Here is a 25,005-nt window from a genome sequence, read left to right on the forward strand (position 1 = left end):
GCAGCTACCACAGAAGAGACACCCTGGTTCTTGCAGACAGGGTTATCAAGCGATGCATCTGAAGATGCGATCCGGACCACTTGTCCAACAGGTCCCACTGAAAAATTCTGGCATGGAACCTGCCGAATGGAATTGCTTCGTAAGAAGCTACATTCTTTCCCAAGACCCGCGTGCAGTGATGCACCGATACCTGTTTTGGTTTCAGGAGGTCTCTGACTAGAGAAGACAACTCCCTGGCTTTCTCCTCCGGGAGAAACACTTTTTTCTGGACTGTGTCCAGAATCATCCCCAGGAACAGTAGACGTGTCGTCGGGACCAGCTGTGACTTTGGGATATTCAGAATCCAGCCGTGCTGGTTCAGCACTTCCTGAGATAGTGCTATTCCCACCAACAACTGTTCATTGGACCGTGCCTTTATTAGGAGATCGTCCAAGTACGGGATAATTAAAACTCCCTTTCTTCGAAGGAGTATCATCATTTCCGCCATAACCTTGGTAAATACCCTTGGTGCCGTGGAGAGTCCAAACGGCAGCGTCTGGAATTGGTAATGGCAATCCTGTACCACCAATCTGAGGTACTCCTGGTAAATGGGGACATGCAGGTAAGCATCCTTGATGTCCAGGAAACCATGTAATCCCCCTCGTCCAGGCTTGCAATAACCGCCCTGAGCGATTCCATCTTGAACTTGAATTTTTTTATGTACATGTTCAAGGATTTCAAATTTAAAATGGGTCTCACCGAACCGTCCGGCTTCGGTACCACAGATAGTGTGGAATAGTAACCCCGGCCTTGTTGAAGTAGGGGTACCTTGATTATCACCTGCTGGGAATACAGCTTGTGAATTGCCGCTAGCACCGCCTCCCTGTCTGAGGGAGCAATCGGCAAGGCAGATTTTAGGAACCGGTGGGGTGGAGCCGCCTCGAATTCCAGCATGTATCCCTGAGATACTACTTGAAGGATCCAGGGATCCACCTGTGAGCGAGCCCACTGATCGCTGAAATTTCTGAGGCGGGCCCCCATCGTACCTGGCTCCACCTGTGGAGCCCCACCGTCATGCGGCGGACTTGGAAGAGGAAGCGGGGGAGGACTTTTGTTCCTGGGAACCTGCTGTCTGTTGCAGCCTTTTTCCCCTACCTCTGCCTCTAGACAGAAAAGACCCTCCTTTTCCACGCTTGCTTTTCTGGGTCCGAAAGGACTGAACCTGATAAAATGGCGCCTTCTTAGGCTGTGAGGGAACATGGGGTAAAAATGCTGACTTCCCAGACATTGCTGTGGAAACTAGGTCGGAGAGACCATCCCCAAATAATTCCTCCCCTTTATAAGGCAAAACTTCCATGTGCCTCTTGGAATCTGCATCTCCCGTCCACTGACGAGTCCATAAGCATCTCCTAGCAGAGATAGACAATGCACTTACTTTAGATGCCAGCCGGCAAATTTCCCTCTGTGCATTTCTCATATATAAGACTGAATCTTTTATATGGTCAATCGTTAGCAGAATAGTGTCTCTGTCTAGTGTGTCAATATTTTGACAGTTTTTCTGACCATGCAGCGGCAGCACTGCACATCCAAGCTGACGCAATAGCTGGTCTAAGTATAATGCCTGAGTGTGTGTATACAGACTTCAGGATTGCCTCCTGCTTTCTATCAGCAGGCTCCTTAAGGGCGGCCGTATCCTGAGAGGGTAGTGCCACCTTTTTTGACAAACGTGTGAGCGCTTTATCCACCCTAGGTGGTGTTTCCCAACGTGACCTATCCTCTGGCGGGAAAGGGAACGCCATTAGTACCTTCTTAGGAATTACAAATTTTTTATCAGGGAAAAGCCACGCTTCTTCACACACTTCATTTAGTTCATCTGATGGGGGAAAAACTACGGGTAGTTTTTTCTCCCCAAACATAATACCCTTTTTTGTGGTACCTGGATGTAAATCAGAAATGTTTTAGAGCCCCTGACGACCCCTGAGTCACCTGGACAGGCACGAGCTGAGATCCCGGCTGTCCCACATTTGGCATGTCGTCAAATTTCTTATGTAAAGAATCTATACGTGCACTCATTTCTTTCCATAAGTTCATCCACTCGGGTGTCTGCCCCGCAGGGGGTGACGTCCCTTCAAAATGCATCTGCTCCGCCTCCACCTCATTATCCTCATCAAACATGTCGACACAGCCGTATCGACACACCCCACACACACAGGGAATGCTCAACAGAGGACAGGACCCACAAAAAGCCCTTTGGGGGGACAGAGTGAGAGTATGCCAGCACACACCAGAGCGCTATATATATACAGGGACTAACTGAGTTATGTCCCTAATAGCTGCTTTTCATATAATATATGTATATATACTGCCAAATTTAATGCCCCCCCTCTCTTTTCCCTCTTACTGTTACTGTATATTGCAGGGAAGAGCCAGGGAGCTTCCCTCCAGCCGAGCTGTGAGGGAAAAATGGCGCCAGTGTGCTGAGGAGATAGGCTCTGCCCCTTTTTCGCGGCCTATTCTCCCGCTTTTTATGGAATTCTGGCAGGGGTATTTACCTCATATATAGCCTCTGGGGCTATATATTGAGGTATTTTAGCCAGCCAAGGTGTTATTATTGCTGCCTCAGGGCGCCCCCCCCCAGCGCCCTGCACCGTCAGTGACCGGAGTGTGAAGTGTGAGAGGAGCAATGGCGCACAGCTGCAGTGCTGTGCGCTACCTTGGTGAAGACAGAGTCTTCATGCCGCCGATTTTCCGGACCATCTTCTTGCTTCTGGCTCTGTAAGGGGGACGGCGCCGCGGCTCCGGGACCGAACACCAAGGACTGGGCCTGCGGTCGATCCCTCTGGAGCTAATGGTGTCCAGTAGCCTAAGAAGCCCAATCCGGCTGCAAGCAGGCGAGTTCGCTTCTTCTCCCCTTAGTCCCTCGCTGCAGTGAGCCTGTTGCCAGCAGGTCTCACTGAAAATAAAAAACCTAAGTCTATTCTTTCTAAGAGCTCAGGAGAGCCCCTAGTGTGCATCCAACCTCGGCCGGGCACGAATTCTAACTGAGGCTTGGAGGAGGGTCATAGTGGGAGGAGCCAGTGCACACCAGGTAGTCTGAAATCTTTCTAGAGTGCCCAGCCTCCTTAGGAGCCCGCTATTCCCCAAGGTCCTTACGGAGTTCCCAGCATCCACTAGGACGTCAGAGAAATTAAGTTTATAGGAAAAAGAAAACCACGTGTAAGTTTAATGGGTCAGTTACATGACTCTAGTGTTGCAAAAGATCTAGAAGAGTAGTTCTCACCTGTAAACTATTCCTTTCTTGTGCAAAAAGAACAGACCCACAGAAATCTCTGCTGCGTAGAACCTGGGACAAAAAGAACATATTATTATCACTTCCTGTGGAGGAAAAAATAATCTCAGATTGGAATAAAAGGTGAAAATTTCAGATGATTAGACTATGCTAAATAAATGATTACTAAGCTTCACTTTCATGTCTGTATACACTATTCCACAAGTACAACACTTATATAAATGGTTATGGAAGCAGCTGGAGGAACGATTTTAACTAAATACACTAAATCCTGATATTTGGTTGTTTGCAATAGCACCAGCACTGCAAGTATGGCGGTACGGCGTACCGGTAAGAAATTCCCAGCCAGTACGCCATACTGCCAGGCCATTCACCATACTGGCTGGCTGCTATGTGAAGGGAGGAGAGCGCCTCATTTGAGATACCCACCACCGGAGCTGCAGAGACCGGACTTCACGAGCATTGAGGGGCAGGAGAGGCGTTGCGCTCTCCTCCCCTCACACAGGACAGCAGAAACAAGAGGCAGTGGTGAGCGGGGGCACTGTATATCTGGCACTGTGGGGGCATTTGTGTATCTGGCACTGTGGGGGCATTTGTGTATCTGGCACTGTGTGGGCATTTGTGTATCTGGCACTGTGGGGCAATGTGTACTTGGCACTCTGGGGCAACGTGTGTCTGGCACTAGTGGGATCACATGTGTATTTGCCACCCCATATGTGTATCACGCCCCCATTTTCATTGGCCACACCCATTCTTTTTTTGCGTGCGCACACAGTACCTATAAGACATTTTTTCTACTTGCACCACTGTAGCACTAACAAGCAGCAAAGCTAAGAAAAACATTAAACAGCCATGCTTTTTGGAGCTGAAACAGTAGTACTGAATACTTAAGTTTAATTAAACTCATTACACTCTCAGTTTTAATAATGTATTAAAATCACTTGGGATTGCATGTTCATTCCTGCGATTGTGAAATATGAATACAGCTACAATTGTTTTGCTTGAGCTGTTTTAACAATTGCTTTGTAAATTGCATGCATCGGGTCCACAAGAGAGATTGATCAAACCTGGACACTGGACAGCATGTCCACTATGATTGGCCAACTCTGGCACTGCAGGTTAAGGCAGTATTCACTTAATCTACCCTGACATTATCTTGGGTGGAAGGTGGATTAATACAATCAATGCATCATATATAAATATTAATGCACATGGTTTATAAGTGTATCTGTTATCTGTTCCCTGGGTCATGGCTCCTATTATCTCCCAATATCTTAGAAGCTTATCCCCCTTCATACTGAAGAGTGCGACCTGAGTTTCAGAATGCATACACTTACACAGTGAGCACAAAGTACATCCATGTGACCTTTTGTAAGACAACTGGTGGAGAAAAACGTGTCTATGGCATGATAAATACACTTGACTGTAATAATGTTCGTGAGAGTTTCTTCACAAAGCAGATTAGATGCTGTAACTGCTGCATACTAGCCAGAGAACTTTATTGCAGCATGCTGACTTTTAAAGGCATTCAGTGCTGCCTCCCCCAGTAGAGTCTACAAAGTAATTTAAACATTTTGAACACACTGTACAGTCTGCTTTTTAACTGTTGCAGCGCTGGGCAAGAGAATTATCAACATCCTCACAATCATCAAACAAATCCTTGCTCCTAACAAAGTTACAGCCCCCACCTTCCTACTTCTTTGCACCCCAAGTATAATTAGGTTGTGAGACAAATGATAATCACATATCTCAACTAACTTGTATTTCATTTTAAGGAATACCAGGCCCATTGTAACACAGGGAGCAAGGTACACTCATAAGTACATACAGTAAATATATTATTAATAAAATAAATGAATCAACTATAAACTGGTGCCAGGTAGCTCTGTTACATACACATTGTAAGTATTATTTGAAGGAATTGGGCTGGGGATCCTGTCTTGCCCAACATGATGGACGTGCGCTCTGCAAAGTGAGAACCTAGATTTTTTTTTTTTCAAAATTACGTTTTTTATTTATGATATAGAGTCAGAACAAAAACACAATAAAGACAAAAGAGAATAGAATAACAATGGGGCAAAAACAATATCATGGGGAGGAGGGGGGGGGGAACAGGACATCCCAAAGCAGCACAGAAAACAGAAATATATAGACAAATCATGGATTCACTACAGGTGGAGGGTCATCCAAGTCACAGGGAGGGCTCTGTATGGTAGGGGAGGATGGTGAGATCCCCTTATTCTTAGAGATGTATGTATGCCATGGGAACCACTTCATGGTAGGGGAAGATGGGGATGTAGAGTATGCAGCGTCCATCTCAAAATGGAAGTGGGTCTTAGAAATAACTTTTGCAAAGGGAGGGGGGAAGGGAGATTTCCAGTTTTGAGCAATTGTAGCTCTGGCTGCAATTAAAACGTGGCCAAGGACATAGAGAATTGACTTGGGTACAGTGTCTGGGTACCAGTGCAGCTACGCTAAGGAAGGGTCCTGAGTCAGGCTAAGGTCAGTGATCGAATTAATAAGGTCATATACTTTATCCCAAAAGGGGCGTAGGGCAGGACAGTCCCAGAAAACATGCAAGAGTGTACCTTCATGATGGCAGAGGCGCCAACAGAATTTAGAGGCGGTCGGCCAGATCGTGTGCAGTTTAGAGGGGGTGAAATAGTGTCTATGTAATAGTTTAATGTGCATTTCGGTGTGGTTAGTACATTTAGAAAGGGAGAAAGAAGAAAGATGATTCCCAGTTTAAGAGCAAAAGTACGATGAAGATCGGCTTCCCACTTAATTTGAGCAGCAGATTTAGTCGTGGTGATCGGGGGGGGGGGGACAGCAAATCATACCAATCAGAAATGGCTCCACGAGATGAAAGTTTAGTCAATCTATTCAGGACACTGGTAGTGGGGAGTTGAAAGACGTCAGGGCTAGTGGCCATATCATCTATCCAATGTTTAAGTTGGTAATAATAGAGCCAGGCCGAAGGGTCGAGGTTATATTTAGCTCGTAGATCAGGAAACGGCAATAGAGAGGTTAGGGAGAATATATCAGTGAGGGATTCCAAACCTAAACGCCTCCAGTAGGAGAAATGGAGAAAAGGCAACACTTTATCCAATGCAGAAAGAGAAATGTTTCTAGTGGGCACTGTAATGTCAAAGGAAGGTGTGAGTCTAGAGTCCCAAATTGTCAGGGCGTCGGTTAAGGCAGAGGGCGACAAAGGGTAGCGGGGACGGAGTTGTCGGGGAAATTTCGAAATAGGGCACGTTCTAGATCCACCCATGGTTTAGAGTGGGGGGGGGGGGGGGGAGAGAGACAGGTCAGACAATTGGTAGAGCATAGACGCTTCATGGTACCTGAGTAAATCGGGGAGTGTGAGGCCTGCCTGTGACTTAGAGCGGATCATACATGAGTAGGCCAATCGAGGAGGTTTACACTTCCAAACATACGATAACATCAACCTACGCATCTGGGTTAACAGTTTACGAGGAACTGCATAGGGGATGGCACGAAATAAATACATGAGTTTTGGTAACAACATCATCTTAAATGCCGCAAGGCGGCCCAGCCAGGAGACCTCGTAGCCCATCCAAGTAGAAGTAAGTGAGGTTAGGTGAGCCAGTAGAGGCACATAATTGAGAGAGTGGACATTTTAGAAATGAGAAGGAATGGAGATTCCCAGGTAAGTTCAGGAGGAGTCTTTCCACGTATACGGAAAGCGCGCCTTGAGAGATTGCAAAACAGAGGTTGGAATATTAATAGGAAGGGCATCCGATTTCGCTGTGTTCAACTTATAATATGAAGCAGCGCTAAAGCGCCCCAAAATATCATGTAGGATGGGCAGCGAGGTCCCCAAGTCAGAAACAAACAACAAAACATCATCTGCAAAAAGGCAGAGCTTATGGGAAGTATCACATACAGTAAGACCGGGAAATTTCGGAGAGTCGAATCATTTGGGTAAGGGGTTCAATAGCTAACACGAATATGAGCGGGGAAAGGGGGCACCCCTGCCTAGTACCATTGGAGATCCGAAACGGGGAGGAAAGAAAACCATTAATAAATATTCTAGCGGAAGGGCCATCATAAAGAGCTAAGATAGAGCGGAGGATGTCCCAGCGGAGACCAAACCTGGATAACACCTGGCTCATATAACCCCAATGGAGGCGATTAAACGCCTTTTCGGCGTCAAGAGAGAGTAAGAGAAATGATGATTTAGTACGGGAGGACCACTCAACTAGATCGAGTACTCTCCGGGTGTTGTCGGGGGCCTGACGGCCAAGGACAAAACCTACTTGGTCTGGGTGGATGAGATTCGGGAGTAAGGGATTCAAGCGATTGGCTATTAACTTAGCATAAATATTGAGATCGGTGTTAAGGAGGGCAATAGGTCGGTAATTCTTGCAGTCAGAGGGGTCTTTACCCGGTTTCGGGATGGTTACGATTTGAGCTTCAACCATTTCCGCAGGGAAGGACCCTGTACTGGAGGCCTGGGAGTAGAGCTGCAGGAGAAGGGGGGAGAGTACCGCACTGAACGTGGAGTAAAAGGAGTTAATAAAGCCATCAGGGTCGGGGGCCTTATCCTTTGGCAATTGACGAATTACGAGTTGGATCTCTTAAAGGGTCCAAGGGGCATTCAGGGATTGCAGGGCATCTCCATCCAAGGAAGGGAGGGAAAGGCCATCCAAGAAGGCAGAGATAGAAGCCGCAGAGGGCTGGGGTATAGTGGAATCCTCACGCAAATTATATAATTTGGCATAGAATTTGGAGAATAAATTAGCAATATCAAGGGGATTGAGGCACAGTTTGCCTGAAGGGGTAATGAGGCATTTGATTCGATTACGGGCTTGGCGGCTACGAAGCTTGCGCGCTAACAAACGGGTGGCCTTGTTTCCTGCCGCATAAAATTTGCTGCGGAAGCGAGCTAGGGCTGATTGCATACGAAGCATAAAAAGCTTCTGGAGTTGGGCTCGCACCTCCTGAAGCTGTTTACGTAAAGCCCGAGTAGGGCGGGTTTGATTCTGAGACTCCAAAGACCGTAAAGACGACTCCAAGTCCACCTGTGTTTTCTTAGAGCAAGCCTTGAGTTGAGCCCCCTTTTGGATAGACGTGCCACGGAGCACGGCTTTCAGAGCGCACCAATACGTGAAGATAGAAGTATCCTCAGGGGCATTGGTCTGCATATACAGTGATAGAGAGTCAGTAAGGGCCTTCAGAGTCTCAGGATTCGTCAATTGATATTCCGGGAGTCGCCAAGGGGGGGGGGGTGGGGGGGGGGGGGGGGGGGAGAGAGATGCGAACCCAGGTCCCAGGATCACTATACAGGGGCATGGTCCGACCAAGTAATGGGAAGGATTTTAGTTTTACGAGTGTGTTGGAGAGTCCTCTTGTCGATCCTAGAGTAACTGTTATGGACAGCAGAAAAAAAAGTGTAATCTCTCTCCGTAGGGGAGAAGACGCGCCAGGCATCATACAAGTCGAACTCCGCAAGTAGTTTCTTAAAAGCAAGGGACGGACCCACATCTCGAGGAGGGGGACCAGGGCCTTGCGAAGACCTATCCACTTTAGGATCAAGGACTAGATTAAAATCCCCTAATAGTATAAGCGCCCCCTGTTTAACCTTGCATAATTCCTCGAGGAGTTCCCGTAAAAATGGAATCTGACGGGAGTTGGGGGCATACAAGGAAACAAGGGTCACTAAGGTGTTGTCAATAGTACCAACAAGAATGAGGTAACGGCCATTTTTATCCTGAATTTGTCGCTGTAGAGTAAAAGGGGTTTGTCTATGAAACAGTATAGCCACGCCGTTACGTTTAACGGGGCCATTAGCAGTATAACACGTGGGGTACCTATGATCTCGAAAAACAGGGGGAGACAAAGAGAGGAAATGTGTCTCTTGAAGAGCCACAATATCAGCTCTGTAATTATGGAATGTTGAAAGAGCCAACCTACGCTTATGAGGGGAATTGAGACCTTTGACATTGAAAGAAATGACCTTAACCATCAATGAACAGAAAAGCATAAGCGCGTATGGGTGCCGTGGAAGTACCTGTCAGGGGGGCATGAGAAAGGGAAGAAGTACAAAGGAAAAAGAAAAAGGGGGTGGGAAAAATCAGGAAAACACAAAAAAAAACCAAAAAGGCCCAGTATATCGGGCCACAGTAGGTGCCGCAAAAAAAAAAAAGATGCAGCAACATAGTTAACTTGTGGGGGGAGGCCACTGCAAGTCCCACCCATGGAACCTGAGACATAACAACACATGGAAGAACCACAAAGCATAAAAAATACGTCAGGCATCATATAGAGATACAAGAAATAAACAACACTCGCAAGTGTAACATCAGAACGCAGTGCCAGTCCAGAAAGCAGAGTAATGAAAGTCCCTTCAAAAACGAAAATCCACGGCAGGGACAATCCATAATAACGTGAAGAGGCAGCAGAACTAAAGAACAGAAATTGTCCCGGCATCAGGCATCCTGGATCCAATCAGCAAGGACCAGAAAAGGTAAAGGCATCGAGTCGGTAGAATGTCAGCCCACCTTGGACCAGTCCGATTGCACTGGAGGGCCTTGAGAAGACAGCGGGTCCGAAACAGGGATGTTCCAGTCAGTCAGGATTTTGACACCAGCGTCCAGCGATGAAATGACGAAGGTGGAGCCATCCTTCCGAACCAGCAGTTTAACCGGGAAACCCCATCTATATTGTATTTCCTGGTCACGGAGGGCCTTCGTAATAGGTTGGAAGGATCTGCGTTTATTTATAGTGTGGAGTGACAGGTCCGGAAATAGTTGTAGATTATCCAGGACATCCAAGTCCTCTGCCATGCGGGTGGCCTTGAGGATATCCTCCTTGATGTGAAAGAAATGGAGACGTAGGAGGACGTCTCGGGGAGAGCTACTCGGAGCGGAACGAGGCTTCGGCAGACGATGAATTCTATCAATCAATAAATCTCGGGTGTCGGCGGAGGGCAGCAATTTTTTAAAAAGGGAGAGAGTGAAATCCTGGAGGTCGTTGGTCAAAACCGTTTCCGGAACACCCCTGATTTTAATATTGTTTCTGTGGGATCTGTCCTCAAGATCGGCTAGCTTGTCTTTAACAGCCGACAGTTCCGCCAAAGGCCGAGTTGTGGGAGGTAAGGAGCTCGTTGTGAGAAGAGACCAACTCCTGCACTTTATCCTCCAAGTTGTTGGTGCGGATGCCGATATCGGTCACTTCACCCGCAAGTTGATTGATAGAAGACTGGAGATCGGTGGTGATATCCGTTCGTAGGGCCTGGAGCATTTGGTTAAGCGTGCGGACATTAAGAGGTGCATCCGAGGCAAGGTCCGGCCCAGGGGCGGGGAGCGGGGAGCGTGTAGCGGTGGACGTGCAGATCGCACTGAGCTTCCCCTTTAACACGGGTTCAGGGGTGTGATTAGAGACAAACTTAATAGGAGGTGCGAGGGCGGATATCTTGGATTTTTTAGGAGGCATGATGCCCGTCCGAAGAGTATAATAATAAACAGCAATAAAAATGTCAGAAAGGTAGAAAATAAGAATTTACTTACCGATAATTCTATTTCTCGTAGTCCGTAGTGGATGCTGGGGACTCCGTAAGGACCATGGGGAATAGCGGCTCCGCAGGAGACTGGGCACATCTAAAGAAAGCTTTAGGACTATCTGGTGTGCACTGGCTCCTCCCCCTATGACCCTCCTCCAAGCCTCAGTTAGGATACTGTGCCCGGACGAGCGTACACAATAAGGAAGGATTTTGAATCCCGGGTAAGACTCATACCAGCCACACCGTACAACTTGTGATCTGAACCCAGTTAACAGCATGATAACAGAGGAGCCTCTAGAAAAGATGGCTCACTACAGCAATAACCCGATTTTTTGGTAACAATAACTATGTACCAGTATTGCAGACAATCCGCACTTGGGATGGGCGCCCAGCATCCACTACGGACTACGAGAAATAGAATTATCGGTAAGTAAATTCTTATTTTCTCTAACGTCCTAAGTGGATGCTGGGGACTCCGTAAGGACCATGGGGATTATACCAAAGCTCCCAAACGGGCGGGATGACTCTGCAGCACCAAATGAGAGAACTCCAGGTCCTCCTCAGCCAGGATATCAATTTTGTAGAATTTTACAAACGTATTTGCTCCTGACCAAGTAGCTGCTCGGCAAAGTTGTAAAGCCGAGACCCCTCGGGCAGCCGCCCAAGATGAGCACACCTTCCTTGTGGAGTGGGCATTTACAGATTTTTGGCTGTGGCAGGCCTGCCACAGAATGTGCAAGCTGAATTGTACTACAAATCCAACGAGCAATAGTCTGCTTAGAAGCAGGAGCACCCAGCTTGTTGGGTGCATACAGGATAAACAGCGAGTCAGATTTCCTGACTCCAGCCGTCCTGGAAACATATTTTCAGGGCCCTGACAACGTCTAGCAACTTGGAGTCCTCCAAGTCCCTAGTAGCCGCAGGCACCACAAATAGGTTGGTTCAGATGAAGCGCTGAAACCACCTTAGGGAGAAACTGAGGACGAGTCCTCAATTCCGCCCTGTCCGAATGGAAAATCAGATAAGGGCTTTTTCAGGATAAAGCCGCCAATTCTGACACGCGCCTGGCCCAGGCCAGGGCCAACAGCATGACCACTTTCCATGTGAGATATTTTAACTCCACAGATTTAAGTGGTTCAAACCAATGTGACTTTTGGAACCCAAAACTACATTGAGATCCCAAAGTGCCACTGGAGGCACAAAAGGAGGCTGTATATGCAGTACCCCTTTTACAAACGTCTGAACTTCAGGGACTGAAGCTAGTTCTTTTTGAAAGAAAATTGACAGGGCCGAAATTTGAACCTTAATGGACCCCAATTTCAGGCCCATAGACACTCCTGTTTGCAGGAAATGTAGGAATCGACCCAGTTGAATTTCCTCCGTCGGGCCTTACTGGCCTCGCACCACGCAACATATTTTCGCCAATTGCGGTGATAATGTTTTTGCGGTTACATCCTTCCTGGCTTTGATCAGGATAGGGATGACTTCATCCGGAATGCCTTTTTTCCTTCAGGATCCGGCGTTCAACCGCCATGCCGTCAAACGCAGCCGCGGTAAATCTTGGAACAGACAGGGTCCTTGCTGGAGCAGGTCCCTTCTTAGAGGTAGAGGCCACGGATCCTCCGTGAGCATCTCTTGAAGTTCCGGTTACCAAGTCCTTCTTGGCCAATCCGGAGCCACGAATATAGTGCTTACTCCTCTCCATCTTATCAATCTCAGTACCTTGGGTATGAGAGGCAGAGGAGGGAACACATACCCTGACTGGTACACCCACGGTGTTACCAGAGCGTCTACAGCTATTGCCTGAGGGTCCCTGGACCTGGCGCAATACCTGTCGAGTTTTTCCCAACGGTTTATAATCATGTGGAAGACTTCTGGGTGAAGTCCCCACTCTCCCGGGTGGAGGTCGTGCTGAGGAAGTCTGCTTCCCAGTTGTCCACTCCCGGAATGAATACTGCTGACAGTGCTATCACATGATTTTCCGCCCAGCGAAGAATCCTTGCAGCTTCTGCCATTGCCCTCCTGCTTCTTGTGCCACCCTGTCTGTTTACGTGGGTGACTGCCGTGATGTTGTCCGACTGGATCAACACCGGCTGACCTTGAAGCAGAGGTCTTGCTAAGCTTAGAGCATTGTAAATGTCCCTTAGCTTCAGGATATTTATGTGAAGTGATGTCTCCAGGCTTGACCATAAGCCCTGGATATTCCTTCCCTGTGTGACTGCTCCCCAGCCTCGCAGGCTGGCATCCGTGGTCACCAGGACCCAGTCCTGAATGCCGATTCTGCGACCCTCTAGAAGATGAGCACTCTGCAACCACCACAGGAGGGACACCCTTGTCCTTGGTGACAGGGTTATCCGCTGATGCATCTGAAGATGCGACCCGGACCATTTGTCCAGCAGGTCCCACTGGAAAGTTCTTGCGTGGAATCTGCCGAATGGGATTGCTTCGTAGGAAGCCACCATTTTACCCAGAACCCTTGTGCATTGATGCACTGAGACTTGGCTCGGTTTTAGGAGGTTCCTGACTAGCTCGGATAACTCCCTGGCTTTCTCCTCCGGGAGAAACACCTTTTTCTGGACTGTGTCCAGGATCATCCCTAGGAACAGAAGACAAGTCGTCGGAACCAGCTGCGATTTTGGAATATTGAGAATCCAATCGTGCTGCCGCAACACTACCTGAGATAGTGCTACACCGACCTCCAACTGTTCCCTGGATCTTACCCTTATCAGGGAATTGTCCAAGTAAGGGATAACTAAAATTCCCTTCCTTCGAAGGAATATCATCATTTTGGCCATTACCTTGGTAAAGACCCGGGGTGCCATGGACCATCCATACGGCAGCGTCTGAACTGATAGTGACAGTTCTGTACCATAAACCTGAGGTACCCTTGGTGAGAAGGGTAAATTTTGACATGAAGGTAAGCATCCTTGATGTCCCGAGACATCATGTAGTCCCCTTCTTCCAGGTTCGCAATCACTGCTCTGAGTGACTCAATCTTGAATTTGAACCTCTGTATGTAAGTGTTCAAAGATTTTAGATTTAGAATCGGTCTCACCGAGCCGTCCGGCTTCGGTACCACAACAGTGTGGAATAATACCCTGTTCCCTGTTGCAGGAGGGGTATCTTGATTATCACCTGCTGGGAATACAGCTTGTGAATGGCTTCCAAAACTGTCTCCCTGTCAGAAGGAGACATCGGTAAAGCCGACTTTAGGAAACGGCGAGGGGGAGACGTCTCGAATTCTAATTTGTACCCCTGAGATATCACCTGAAGGATCCAGGGGTCTACTTGCGAGTGAGCCCACTGCGCGCTGAAATTCATTGAGACGGGCCCCCCACCGTGCCTGATTCTGCTTGTAAAGCCCCAGCGTATACTGAGGGCTTGGCAGAGGCGGGAGAGGGTTTCTGTTCCTGGGAACTGGCTGATTTCTGCAGCCTTTTTCCTCTCCCTCTGTCACGGGGCAGAAATGAGGAACCTTTTGCCCACTTGTCCACGAAAAGACTGCGCCTGATAATACGGCGTCTTCTCATGTTGAGAGGCGACCTGGGGTACAAACGTGGATTTCCCAGCTGTTGCCGTGGCCACCAGGTCTGAAAGACCGACCCCAATAACTCCTCCCCTTAATAAGGCAATACTTCCAAATGCCGTTTGGAATACGCATCACCTGACCACTGACGTGTCCATAACCCTCTACTGGTAGAAATGGACAACGCACGTAGACTTGATGCCAGTCGGTAAATATTCCGCTGTGCATCACGCATATATAGAAATGCATCTTTTAAATGCTCTATAGGCAAAAATATACTGTCCCTATCTAGGGTATCAATATTTTCAGTCAGGGAATCCGACCACGCCAACCCAGCACTGCACATCCAGGCTGAGGCGATTGCTGGTCGCAGTATAACACCAGTATGTGTGTAATATACATTTTAGGATACCCTCCTGCTTTCTATCAGCAGGATCCTTAAGGGCGGCCATCTCAGGAGAGGGTAGAGCCCTTACAAGCGTGTGAGCGCTTTATCCACCCTAGGGGGTGTTTCCCAACGCACCCTAACCTCTGGCGGGAAAGGATATAATGCCAATAACATTTTAGAAATTATCAGTTGTTATCGGGGGAAACCCACGCATCATCACACACCTCATTTAATTTCTCAGATTCAGGAAAACTACAGGTAGTTTTTCCTCACCGAACATAATACCCCTTTTTGGTGGTACTCGTATTATCAGAAATGTGTAAAACATTTTTCATTGCCTCAATCATGTAACGTGTGGCCCTACTGGAAGTCACATTTGTCTCTTCACCGTCGACACTGGAGTCAGTATCCGTGTCGGCGTCTATATCTGCCATCTGAGGTAACGGGCGCTTTAGAGCCCCTGACTGCCTATGAGACGTCTGGACAGGCACAAGCTGAGTAGCCGGCTGTCTCATGTCAACCACTGTCTTTTATACAGAGCTGACACTGTCACGTAATTTCTTCCAACAGTTCATCCACTCAGGTGTCGACCCCCTAGGGGGTGACATCACTATTACAGGCAATCTGCTCCGTCTCCACATCATTTTTCTCCTCATACATGTCGACACAAAAGTACCGACATACAGCACACACACAGGGAATGCTCTGATAGAGGACAGGACCCCACTAGCCCTTTGGGGAGACAGAGGGAGAGTTTGCCAGCACACACCAGAGCGCTATATATATATACAGGGATAACCTTATATAATTGTTTTTCCCCTTATAGCTGCTGTATAGTTAATACTGCGCCTAATTAGTGCCCCCCTCTCTTTTTTAACCCTTTCTGTAGTGTAGTGACTGCAGGGGAGAGCCAGGGAGCTTCCCTCCAACCGAGCTGTGAGGGTAAATGGCGCCAGTGTGCTGAGGAGATAGGCTCCGCCCCCTTATCGGCGGCCTTATCTCCCGTTTTTCTATGTATTCTGGCAGGGGTTAAATGCATCCATATAGCCCAGGAGCTATATGTGATGCATTTTTTTGCCATCCAAGGTGTTTTTATTGCGTCTCAGGGCGCCCCCCCCCAGCGCCCTGCACCCTCAGTGACCGGAGTGTGAAGTGTGCTGAGAGCAATGGCGCACAGCTGCAGTGCTGTGCGCTACCTTGTTGAAGACAGGACTTCTTCTGCCGCCGAATTTCCGGACCTCTTCTGCCTTCTGGCTCTGTAAGGGGGCCGGCGGCGCGGCTCTGGGACCCATCCAAGCTGGGCCTGTGATCGTCCCTCTGGAGCTAATGTCCAGTAGCCTAAGAAGCCCAATCCACTCTGCACGCAGGTGAGTTCGCTTCTTCTCCCCTTAGTCCCTCGATGCAGTGAGCCTGTTGCCAGCAGGTCTCACTGAAAATAAAAAACCTAAACTAAAACTTTCACTAAGAAGCTCAGGAGAGCCCCTAGTGTGCACCCTTCTCGTTCGGGCACAAAGATCTAACTGAGGCTTGGAGGAGAGTCATAGGGGGAGGAGCCAGTGCACACCAGATAGTCCTAAAGCTTTCTTTAGATGTGCCCAGTCTCCTGCGGAGCCGCTATTCCCCATGGTCCTTACGGAGTCCCCAGCATCCACTTAGGACGTTAGAGAAATTTGTGGTTCAGCTTCAGGCAAGAGGCGTTAGCGGTTCCATGGGTGCATAGGAGAGACGTCACGCGGGCAGCATGGTGTGAAGGGGGGCAGCCGCTGGGCGTCTACACCACACCTGTGGTGGTCCGACCCTCGGGAACTATATACAGGTTGAGTATCCTTTATCCAAAATGCTTGGGACCAGAGGTATTTTGGATATCGGATTTTTCCGTATTTTGGAATAATTGCATACCATAATGAGATATCATGGTGATGGGAACTAAATCTAAGCACAGAATGCATTTATGCTACATATACACCTTATACACACAGCCTGAAGGTCATTTTAGCCAATATTTTTTATAACTTTGTACATTAAACAAAGTGTGTCTACATTCACACCATTCATTTATGTTTCATATACACCTTATACACACAGCCTGAGGGCCATTTAATACAATATTTTTAATAATGTTGTGTATTAAACAAAGTTTGTGTACATTGAGCCATCAAAAAACAAAGGTTTCACTATCTCACTCTCACTCAAAAAAGTCCGTATTTTGGAATATTCCGTATTTCGGAATATTTGGATATGGGATACTCAACCTGTATATATATATATATATATATTCTTTCTTTTCAGCCCCAGTGGTACACGGTCTCAACCCCGAGGCAAGATGAGCCAGTTATTAAAAGGGCCGAGCAGGGGGACAGTAATAATACGGTTGGTGCGAGAAATCAGCACCTAATGAACAAGCTAGGCTGTTATGAGTTGGTGAATGCAAACATGCACGGCAACTGTGTGTTTAAGTACAGGAGCAGGGGAGTATCAGCCCCTCCACATGAGTGTGCTACAGGTGAGGGACAACACTTAGTGACTTCTGCAGCCCCACACACAGCAGGGTCTCCACGGGACTGCAGCCCGCTAACTCAGCACGGAGAGGAGGGGGGCCGCAGCTGGCCGGCAACAGCGGGAGACGCACGCCCCTCCCGCACCGCTCAGTGTATTGCCCGCAGCCACGAGCAGGCTCCTGAACAGGCGCGCGAGTAAGAAAGCGGGGGAAGGGGGGGCGACCTGTCAGGGGCAGACGATCCGGACGTCAGCTGCCGAGACCCAGCGGGAGCAGTTGCGGGTGCTGCCGCCTCACTCCTCGCAGGGACAGGTGTTTTTTTGTTTTGTTCTCCCAAGCTCCGCCGCCGATCGGCCCGCACAGCTGGACTTCCGGTCAGGGGTAGAATACACTGCAGCCCCCGGCTACATGGGGGGAGGACGGCCACAACCTGCGGGGACTCTTAAAAGAGTCCCCCGGCTCCGCAACGCAGACCCCCCCGATCCCAGACGGTAGATGGAGGTAGCAGTAGTCGATGGAGGGATTAAGGACCCCCTAGAGCACCGTTAAACCAGGTAATAAAGTAGGGCTAGCATGAGCTCTCGGGATTCACCTTCTCAAAGCTCACAGGCTAGGCCCCACCGTGAGAACCTAGATTTGAGGTGTCAATGAAGTGACCAGGAACAATGACTGATGGTTCCTGGTGTCCCAACGGCTAAACATAGTACTCCAAATAATACTAGCTCAAAATCATCAAGCCTAGACTTACCTTACAAACTGAGGGAGGAAATACTGTAATACTGCAACAATAAGGTTATCAAGGATTTCCTAGACTGTAGCAAACATAAGTAGCTACGTGGTTTATCTGTCTCCTGCCTGTCAGCAATGACAGACATAGTGTAATCTGCATAAACAGTGCCTGACATGATCTGGATTGCACTTTGATAACTGACAATAGCGAAGACCTGAGACAGGCTACTATATTGTATATGTTACAAAAAAATTCTAAAGAAGAGTAAGTTACTTGGGTATACCACTCAATATTATTTATCTTCACTTAAACACAAAGTAAGACTGAAATGTGGACTGGTAATGAAGAGGTTAATTCTGTAATGTGCAGGTGGAAGGTCTACAAACTGCGGAGTCAGACATTTTGTGAAGTGAAACTATATAATGACTATATATGCATTAGCAACTTGATGTGGATCATTGGGTCGAAAGTCAATAGGTCGACCCTATATGGTTGACATATAAAAGGTCGGCAGGTACAAAAGGTTGACACATAAAAAGTTGACACACTTTTTTGGGTGTCATTTACTATGTTACGTCATATGCGACCCCATTTAGTGTACCGCTTCTCTCGACACACTTCAGGCAAGATGCCTCACTCTGCTACCGCTCCACTGGGCACAAGTTACTGTCCCCAAACATAGTCCACATGCATGGTAAATGAGGAAGAAGTTTAAAAAAACAACAAAACACAACAACTTGTGTCTACCATTGTCATGTCAACCATTTGAATCTGCCGACCATTTGAAACCTGTTGATCTTAAGCACTGTCAACCTTTTACGTGTCGACCTTATGCATATCGGCCACATGGGCTCGATCTATTGACCGGCATCCTATCATCTGGATCCCCTAGGACTCTCTGCCTTGTGTTTCAGTAACAGCACTTATTTCCTGTAACTATCAGCTACATCATCATAAAAACTAGTTTTACCACAAAATGACTGTAAATAAGCTTATGCAGGTGACGACTACACTTATCTAACTTTCTACTACATAAATACAGGGTAAGGCAAACAAAAAACCTCAGAAAATGTAAAGGTTAACAAAAAAAGGCACGGTAAATGGGGTGTGAATCATAGTGTCGTCAGTAACTAAGTTGGTAGACAGTCATTAGGTTGACCACTATTGGTCGACTGTGACTAGGTCAACAACTGAAATAGATAGACATGGTCATTAGGTCGACACGAACAAGGTCGACATGAGTTGTTGGTTTTTTAAAAACTTTTTTGGTGTTGTTTTCTTCATAAAGTGACCGTGAACCCCAATCAGTGCACCGTGTCCCCTGGCCATGCTTCAGGCAAGGTGATTCGCTCTGCTACCGCTAAGCTTGGTACAGGATACTATTCCCAATCGTAGTCCACGTGGATCGTAAAGTATGAAACAAATTAAAAAAATGTGAAAAACTCATGTTGACCTTTATCCATGTCGACCTAGTGACCATATCAACCTATAGACCATGTTGACGCAATGCATGTCGACTAATAGTGGTCGACCTAATGAGTGCTGACGTAAGTGCAGTCAACCTAAAGACCGGATCCCGGTAAATGCTATTCAAATGTTAGTACATCATCTAAAAGTGCATGGCATAGTGTTCATTTTCCATTAGTTTTGAATATGATATCGTCCAGATGTTGGTCTTTATTAGTGATACACAACTGTAGTTGATTTCTAAAGTTTCACATTACCTGGCGTTATCGCTGCAATGTCTGAAGCTCACTTTCATTTGTCCGGCTATGTTAACAAGCAGAAGTTTCATTACTGGGTGGAAAACAATCCTCATCAGTTTGATGAAAGGCCACTACACAGCCAACGCGGCTATCTGCCAGCTGAGGTCTACAAACATCGACCAAGAACCATTAATGAACTGAAGGCTGCTATATGCCAAGAAACGACAATATCATATTCAAAAACAATTGGAAATAAACTGTATTCCATGCACTTTTAGATTATGTACTAAAATTTTGAATAGTATATACCATGCCTTTTTGGTTAACCTTTAAAATCTGGGAGTTTTTTTGCCTCACCCTGTATAAATGACGAAAGCTTATTTTTACTTTTTTTTCCGTATGGACTGGGTAGAGATATCCCTCCAGATGGAGAGAAACGGAAAGCTTTTTAGGGATTGGGGGGAGTATATAACAATTCTATCCCCATCTATCCAGCGCCGCACTAAAGACTGTTTTAAAGAAATAGTGTGAGCAGGAGGGAGGGGGGTAGGAAAAAAGGGTGAACGAAGGAACCAACGGCTTAGACTTAACGAATTCCCCAACAGTCACGCAGTACGTAGAACGTGCTTCATAAAATTTTTATTTAAAGCTTGCGGTTTAACACACCATTTGTTTGTTTTTTTGTTTTTGTGTATTGTATATGTGGAATCTGTGCAATTGTGTTTGTAATTTTAATGATGATTTGTGCAAATTAAGAAATGTAAAAAAAAACAAAAAAAACCTTTAAAATCTGGGAGGTTTTTTTTTACCTCACCCTGTACAAATGATGAAAGTTAACCCTATAATTATCATCTGCAAACTATGGCCCTCATTCCGAGTTGATCGCTCGCTAACTGCTTTTAGCAGCAGTGCAAACGCTAAGCCGCCACCCTCTGGGAGTGTATCTTAACTTAGCAGAAGTGCGAACAAAAGGTTAGCAGAACAGTGCTGAAATTTTTTCAAGCAGTTTCAGAGTGGCTGCAGACCTACTCCTTCCTTGCGATCACTTCAGTCTGTTTAGTTCCTGCTTTGATGTCACAAACACGCCCTGCGTTTGGCCAGCCACTCCTGCGTTTCCCCAGGCACGCCTGCGTTTTTTCCAGACACGCCTGCATTTTTTAGCACACTCCCGGAAAACGGTCAGTTACCATCCAGAAACACCAACCTCCTGTCAATCACTCACCGATCAACAGAGCGACGGAAAAGAGTCGCTAGACCTTGTGTAAAACTGCATAGTTTTGTGTGAAAGTACGTCACGCGTGCGCACTGCGGCCCGTACGCATGCGCAGTTTTGCAGTTTTTTTACCTGATCGCTGCGCTGTGAAAATCGGCAGCGAGTGTGCAAATAACAATATTTGGCTAATGTAAATATGGATACTTCTATATACAAATTAAGTGGTATAATACCAAGTGGTGCCCATATCAAAATGATAAGCAGAAATTGATCTACTGCAGAGGTGACAAAAGGTAGACTGCGATTTACCGGTAGCTCGCGGAGCATCCGCCAGTAGATCGTGACAGACTTAACAGAAAATAACTGTAAGGAGCCTGTCGCTGCTGCTTCTCTTCACAGTTCCCAGGGATGCAGTGCATGGGTGACGTAATGACATCACCCACCATGTGAGGAGCCTGGGCGCTAGTTGGATCCAGTTTGATCCAGCCAGCAATGACGATGACAGGAGAAGCAGCCAGCAGGAGGCCATGCAGCGTGAAAGCGGGTGCCTTGACTGCGGGGAGAGGGAGGACTGAAGCTAGGCAGCGTTACAACTTGTCAGGTAAGTTATGCAATGGGGGGTTTCTTCACAAGGGGAGGGACGATCTGCAAAGGGGGGATCTGCACAGAGCGTGGTATCTTCACAAAGGGTTTTTTTACGCAAGGGGGGATCTGCAAAGGGTGGAGGATCTGCACAGAGGGGATTATTGTATTATTGGGGCTATTATGCAGAGGACTGGTAGTGGGGTAGCAGGAGGAGAGGCCCGCGGTGGTGAGTGGGGGGCACAAGTGTATCTGGCACTGTGGGGGCACATGTGTATCTGGCACTGTGGGGGCACATGTGTATCTGGCACTGTGGGGGCATATTACAGTATGAGTATCTGGCACTGCAGGGGCATATTATGTGTATCTGGCACTGCTGGGGCATATTATGTGTATCTGGCACTGTGGGGGCATATTATGTGTATCTGGCACTGTGGGGGCATGTTATATGTATCTGGCAGTGTTTTTCAACCACTGTGCAGTGGCACACTAGTGTGCCCTGAGCAGTCTCCAGGTGTGCCGCCATAGAAGCAGAGCCAGGCCCGTCAGTGTTTTGCCACTACTGAGGCCCTGGAACGATCAATACTGGTGGCTTTAGCGATTGTAGAGCCAGTTCTAATTTTGGGCCTGGGCAGTGTTGGGCTCAGGCGTTACCTATGGAGAAGCTGCGATATGACATCCTAGGACACACAACTGCACCATGCATCACCATTATATTTGAGTGTGCCCTGGCAATATTTAGATCTTGTCAGGTTGAAAATCTCTGCTGTGGGGGCATATTTTGTGTATCTGGCACTGTGGGGACATATTATGTGTATCTGGCACTGTGGGGGCATATAATGTGTATCTGGCACTGTGGGGGCATATAATGTGTATCTGGCACTGTGGGGGCATATAATGTGTATCTGGCACAGTGGGGCATATAATGTGTATCTGGCACAGTGGGGGCATATAATGTATACCTGGCACTGTGGGGGCATATAATGTATACCTGGCACTGTGGGGGCATATAATGTGTATCTGGCACTGCTGCAGGCATATGTGTATCTGCACTGCTGGGGGCATATTACGTGTATCTGGCACTGTGGGGGCATATTATGTGTATCTGGCACTGTGGGGGCATATTATGTGTATCTGGCACTGTGGGGGCATATAATGTGTATCTGGCACTGTGGGGGCATATAATGTGTATCTGTAACTGTTGAGGCATATAATGTGTATTTGGCACTGTGGGAGCATATAATATGCCCCTGGCAACTGTAAGGGTATATAATGTGTATCTGGCACTGTGGGGGCATACTGTATAATGTGTATCTGGAACTGCACTGCTAGGGGCATATGTGTATCTGGAACTGTGGGGGCATATAATGTGTATCTAGCACTGCACTGCTGGGGGCATGTGTGTATGTGGCACTGTGGGGGCATATAATATGTATCTGACACTGTGGGGGCATTTAATGTGTATGTACTGCTGGGGATATAGGTGTATCTGGCACTACTGGGGGCATATAATGTGTATTTGACACTACTAGGGGTGTATGTGTATTTGACACTACTGGGGGCGTATGTGTATCTGGCACTGCACTACTGGGGTCATTATGTGTATCTGACACTATACTGGAAACATTATGTGTAAAGTACACTACTGTGGGCTTTATGTGTAAGGCTGCTAATTGTGTGTGTGCAGAGGGTGTGTGAAAATATATTTATAGTCTGATAATATAAAGTTGCGAGGCCACGCCCACTTTTCCGGAGCGCGCACATTTTTTTTTTTGGGGGGGGGGGGGGGGGGGGCTTTGAAATTTTCTCGCTCAGGGTGCTAGTAGGCCTGGAGCCGGCTGTGATTTGATGCCATCGTTATTAATGCTATTTTTAAATGTGAGCGTTATTATTGGTGTTATTTAACGCCGGTAGATCACTGGTAAGTGAACAAAAAGTGGATCCCGGGTCCCAAAGGTCTGGCCACCCCTGGTCTACTGCAATTCATGGGTCATGGAATAATAATCTTTATTTCCGATTTTCCTCTGAATAACTCCTGGTCTATTGCAATTCATGGACCATGTAAAATTCATTTTTATTTTCAATTTTCATTTAAATATCTCCTAAAATAAAAAGCTTTATATTATAAAACACCACCAAAATAAAACCAAATGTAATTCCACTTACATATCTCTAAAGCATATATACCCTGTCTGCTTATGAAGGGACAAAAAAACCATCCCGTCATTGTGCTGGTTTCTATTTACTCATTTTCAGTGTATTAGTGGCATTATGAAATCTCTTTAATATTCTTCATTAAGAGAAAAGCTATTCATGTAGTCTCACCCCAAATGTTCACTAGTTTCTAAAATCTATTTTATTTGTCGAAGTACTCTTAAGGTGCATATACACTGGGTGTATTTGCCCAGCGTGTATTCTGGGCGATGATTTGAACATCGCTGGCAGGAAAAAACGCTAAGTGCAAACACACTGAGCAATTTTTACCTGGCCCAGCTATGTTCACGAGGGAATGAACCACTTTCCACAGTAGGAGTCTGTGGAAAGTAGTTCACTCGGCTGTTGAAACAGCCCGACGGACGGCGGCAGTTGGTAATGATGCGGGAGCGCTCATCAGCGCTCACCACTTGACCATACACACTGGCCGAGTTTGAGCTCAAAGTAGCTTAAGACACCAAAACTTCCAAAATCGGCTAGTGTGTATGGGCCTTTAGATGGTGAGCCAGGCACACACTAGCAAATAAGTTCTGCAGATCAGATAAAATGCTCCGATCCTCTGAGTGATTATCTGAGCAGTGTAAACCGTGTTCATACAGTACTGAGCTGTATTTAGCTGAGTGTGAACTTCTATGGGATTGTGAGGGCAGGAATCTTCATTTATAAACAATAAAAAGAAAAATATATACTAGGCGCTGACTTTTCAGGGGATCTCTTGCATATACATTGTACTATTCTAGATATACTGCAGCTTAACAAAAGGAGATCACTGATTCTCCAATCAATCTAAATAGACAAACAACAAATAATGAAGCACTGTATTACCAGAATCAATTTCCACTATTTATTACCACAATACAGAAAACATATAAAAATACAATACATACACACAGACGGTGTTAAAATATAAAGTAATATAAGATAATTTAAAAAACACCATAAACAATTAATTGATAATTGATCAATCAATAGCTAAAGAATTATGAGCAGGTGAATGATAAATTTTGTCTTACTTAAATAATCTTCAACTGTACCACATCCAGCAGTCTTCTGCCACCTGATACTTATTCCAGTGTCATCTGCTGATGTAACTATGTTTATTTACCCTGTACTTGTCCTATACTGTCATCAACTGTAAGTTGCTGTTTTCCTGTTTGATTATTTATGTACTCTGTAATTGAGCGCTGCGGAACCCTTGTGGCGCCATATAAATAAAGGATAATAATAATAATAATTTGTAGATCACTGATGCAGTTGTTAGTGGGCAGTCAATACAAAGACCTATTGGTAGCCCCTTTTAACTTTATAAGTATCCGTGCATCACCTCTCTAGAGGACACAATCATGCTATAAG

General features: G+C 46.7%; 1 protein-coding gene across 3 annotated transcripts in view; it reads right to left on the bottom strand.

Annotated features, from left to right (window-relative positions):
• Nucleotides 1–25,005, bottom strand: part of PRKCA (protein kinase C alpha) — a 656,418-nt gene that overhangs the window by 120,858 nt on the left and 510,555 nt on the right. For all 3 annotated transcript variants that reach the window (XM_063960833.1, XM_063960834.1, XM_063960835.1), the window contains one exon: nt 3,260–3,322. In XM_063960833.1, the coding sequence (XP_063816903.1) occupies nt 3,260–3,322 (63 nt within the window). The remainder of the gene's footprint in view (nt 1–3,259; nt 3,323–25,005) is intronic.

The sequence above is a fragment of the Pseudophryne corroboree genome, chromosome 3 (assembly GCF_028390025.1).
Source record: "Pseudophryne corroboree isolate aPseCor3 chromosome 3, aPseCor3.hap2, whole genome shotgun sequence".
Lineage (NCBI taxonomy): Eukaryota > Metazoa > Chordata > Amphibia > Anura > Myobatrachidae > Pseudophryne > Pseudophryne corroboree.